Source organism: Monoraphidium neglectum (assembly GCF_000611645.1).
Source record: "Monoraphidium neglectum strain SAG 48.87 unplaced genomic scaffold scaffold00030, whole genome shotgun sequence".
NCBI lineage: Eukaryota > Viridiplantae > Chlorophyta > Chlorophyceae > Sphaeropleales > Selenastraceae > Monoraphidium > Monoraphidium neglectum.
In genome coordinates, this window is record NW_014013598.1 from 44,427 (window position 1) to 46,361 (window position 1,935).

Here is a 1,935-nt window from a genome sequence, read left to right on the forward strand (position 1 = left end):
GGGCGGGGGTGTCAGGCGGATTGGCGGCGGGGCCGCGGGCGGCGCACCTCGGTAGACGCGCCCGAACGAGCCCTTCCCGAGGAGCGGCCCCAGCCGGATGTCCGCAAACGCGTCGTTGTTGGGCAGCATCTTGAACGCCGGCCCCATGCTGCTCGACGCCGCGAAGCTCGACGACCCCGCGCTGTCGGCGCTGCCCAGGCGCCCGAATCCAGAGAGCGCGCCCGACACCGACGGCGTGCCGCCGCCGGCGGCGCCGCTGCAGAACGGCGCGCCGCCCGCGGCCGCCGCGAACGCGGACACGCCGCCGGCGGCGCCGGGCGCGGGGCCCAGCTCCCGGAGGACCGCAAAGTAGTAGTTCGGCGGCTCATCAGCATCTGGCAGAAAGTTCGGTATCCCGATCAGTGGCATCTGGGCGTCGACGCCCGTGTGCGGCGCGAAGCGGAATTCCAACAGACCGACGTGCTGCCCGTCCTCGCCGCCGCCGCCGCTTTTGCCGTCTGGCGCCTCCTCCTCGATGTGCCTGTCCAGCTTCTGCTGCTGCTGCTGCTGCTGCTGCTGCTGCTGCTGCTGCTGCTCCTGCGCGCCGCCGCCGCGCGAGTAGACGACCCGCAGCTCGAAGTTGCGCCGCTCCTGGACGGCGCGGCGGTACGCGCCCTGCACCGCGCTCGCCGCGCCGGCCGAGGGGCGGCCGCGGCCGTCGACGCCCTGCGAGCGGCGGGCGCGCGAGCGGGCAGCGACGGGGGGTTGTCACGAGCCGACGCGGCGGCTGCGACGAGCAGCCTAGCAACCGCCCATCCTGCCACGCCGCGCAGGGGTCCCGCCGCCCGCCTTTTGCGCCGCTTTGCCGCCCAGCCGCCAGGCTGAGGCGCCCAGCGAGCAGCCGTGCCCGACGGGCAGCCCCACACCCACCTGGAACACGCTCCAGAACGACGCCCCCCTACAGCGCTCCTCCCCGCCTAGCAGCCGCTGGCACGGCGCGTTGGCGTACACGATGGACCACTCGCCCGCGCCTGGCGGGGCCCGGGTAGGCATCGACGGCGGGGCAAGCGCGGCCGAGTGTCAGGACAAGCAGGCTGGCGGCGTCGCCTCGTGCTAGCGTGGACAGCCTTCAACAAACGGCTGCGCACGCTCACGCCCCTGGTGTCGGCTCAAAGACATCTGGCCGCGGCTGCGCGCGCACCCGCCGTGTTGACAACCAGCACCGCGTCCTCTGTGGCGTCCAGCGACCGCAGCTCCTGGCAGCCCGGCTGGCCCTCCTCGTCCGGAGAGCACAGCTGCGCCTGCTTCTGCGGGGGCGCGGCGCGCATGGAGGGGGAAGGGGACGACGGGTGAGGGACGAGCGCCGCGACCACCCTCACATGCCTTCTCCCCTTCCGGCCCGTCCCTTTGTCTGCAAGACATGCACACAGGAAGAGGGGTACGGAATCCGTCAGACGACATGCACCAGAGGTTGGCCCTCGCCTCGCCGCCAGATCACCCTCGGTCAGATCACAACAGATCTCAGGCCCCCGCGCCCTCCACTCCGCACCTCAATATCCAGCGCCTTGTCCTTCTCCACCTCCCGCACCACCATCTCCGCCATGTTGGCCAGCAGCGCGCACGACTCAGCGTCAAACGTGCGGGGCGCCCGATCGATGATGCAGAGGGACCCCAGCCGCAGGCCGTTGCTGGCGACGAGCGGGCAGCCCGCGTAGAAGCGGATGAAGGGGAAGCCCTGCACGAGGGGGTTGTCGCGGAAGCGCGCGTCCAGCAGCGCGTTCTCGACGACGAGGGCCTCTGGGTAGGCGGGCAGCAGCGTCCTGCGGGCGCGGGGGGCGAGGGGGGAGGGGGGGGCAGGGACCGTGAGAGAGGTCGCGCGGCCGGCCTCAGAGCCCCGCCGGCGCAACATGGGCGGGCCTGCTCTGGCGGAGAACAGCTCCCTGGTGCCTGCGGCGG

General features: G+C 72.8%; 1 protein-coding gene across 1 annotated transcript in view; it reads right to left on the minus strand.

Moving 5' to 3' along the window:
• The window catches only part of MNEG_0385 (Tyrosine-protein kinase TXK), a gene marked incomplete at both ends in the record, with an annotated part of 5,776 nt that overhangs the window by 2,678 nt on the left and 1,163 nt on the right, over nucleotides 1-1,935 (minus strand). The window contains 4 exons of the mRNA XM_014051135.1: nucleotides 48-705; nucleotides 910-1,010; nucleotides 1,181-1,286; nucleotides 1,529-1,799. Of these exons, the coding sequence (XP_013906589.1) occupies nucleotides 48-705; nucleotides 910-1,010; nucleotides 1,181-1,286; nucleotides 1,529-1,799 (1,136 nt within the window). The remainder of the gene's footprint in view (nucleotides 1-47; nucleotides 706-909; nucleotides 1,011-1,180; nucleotides 1,287-1,528; nucleotides 1,800-1,935) is intronic.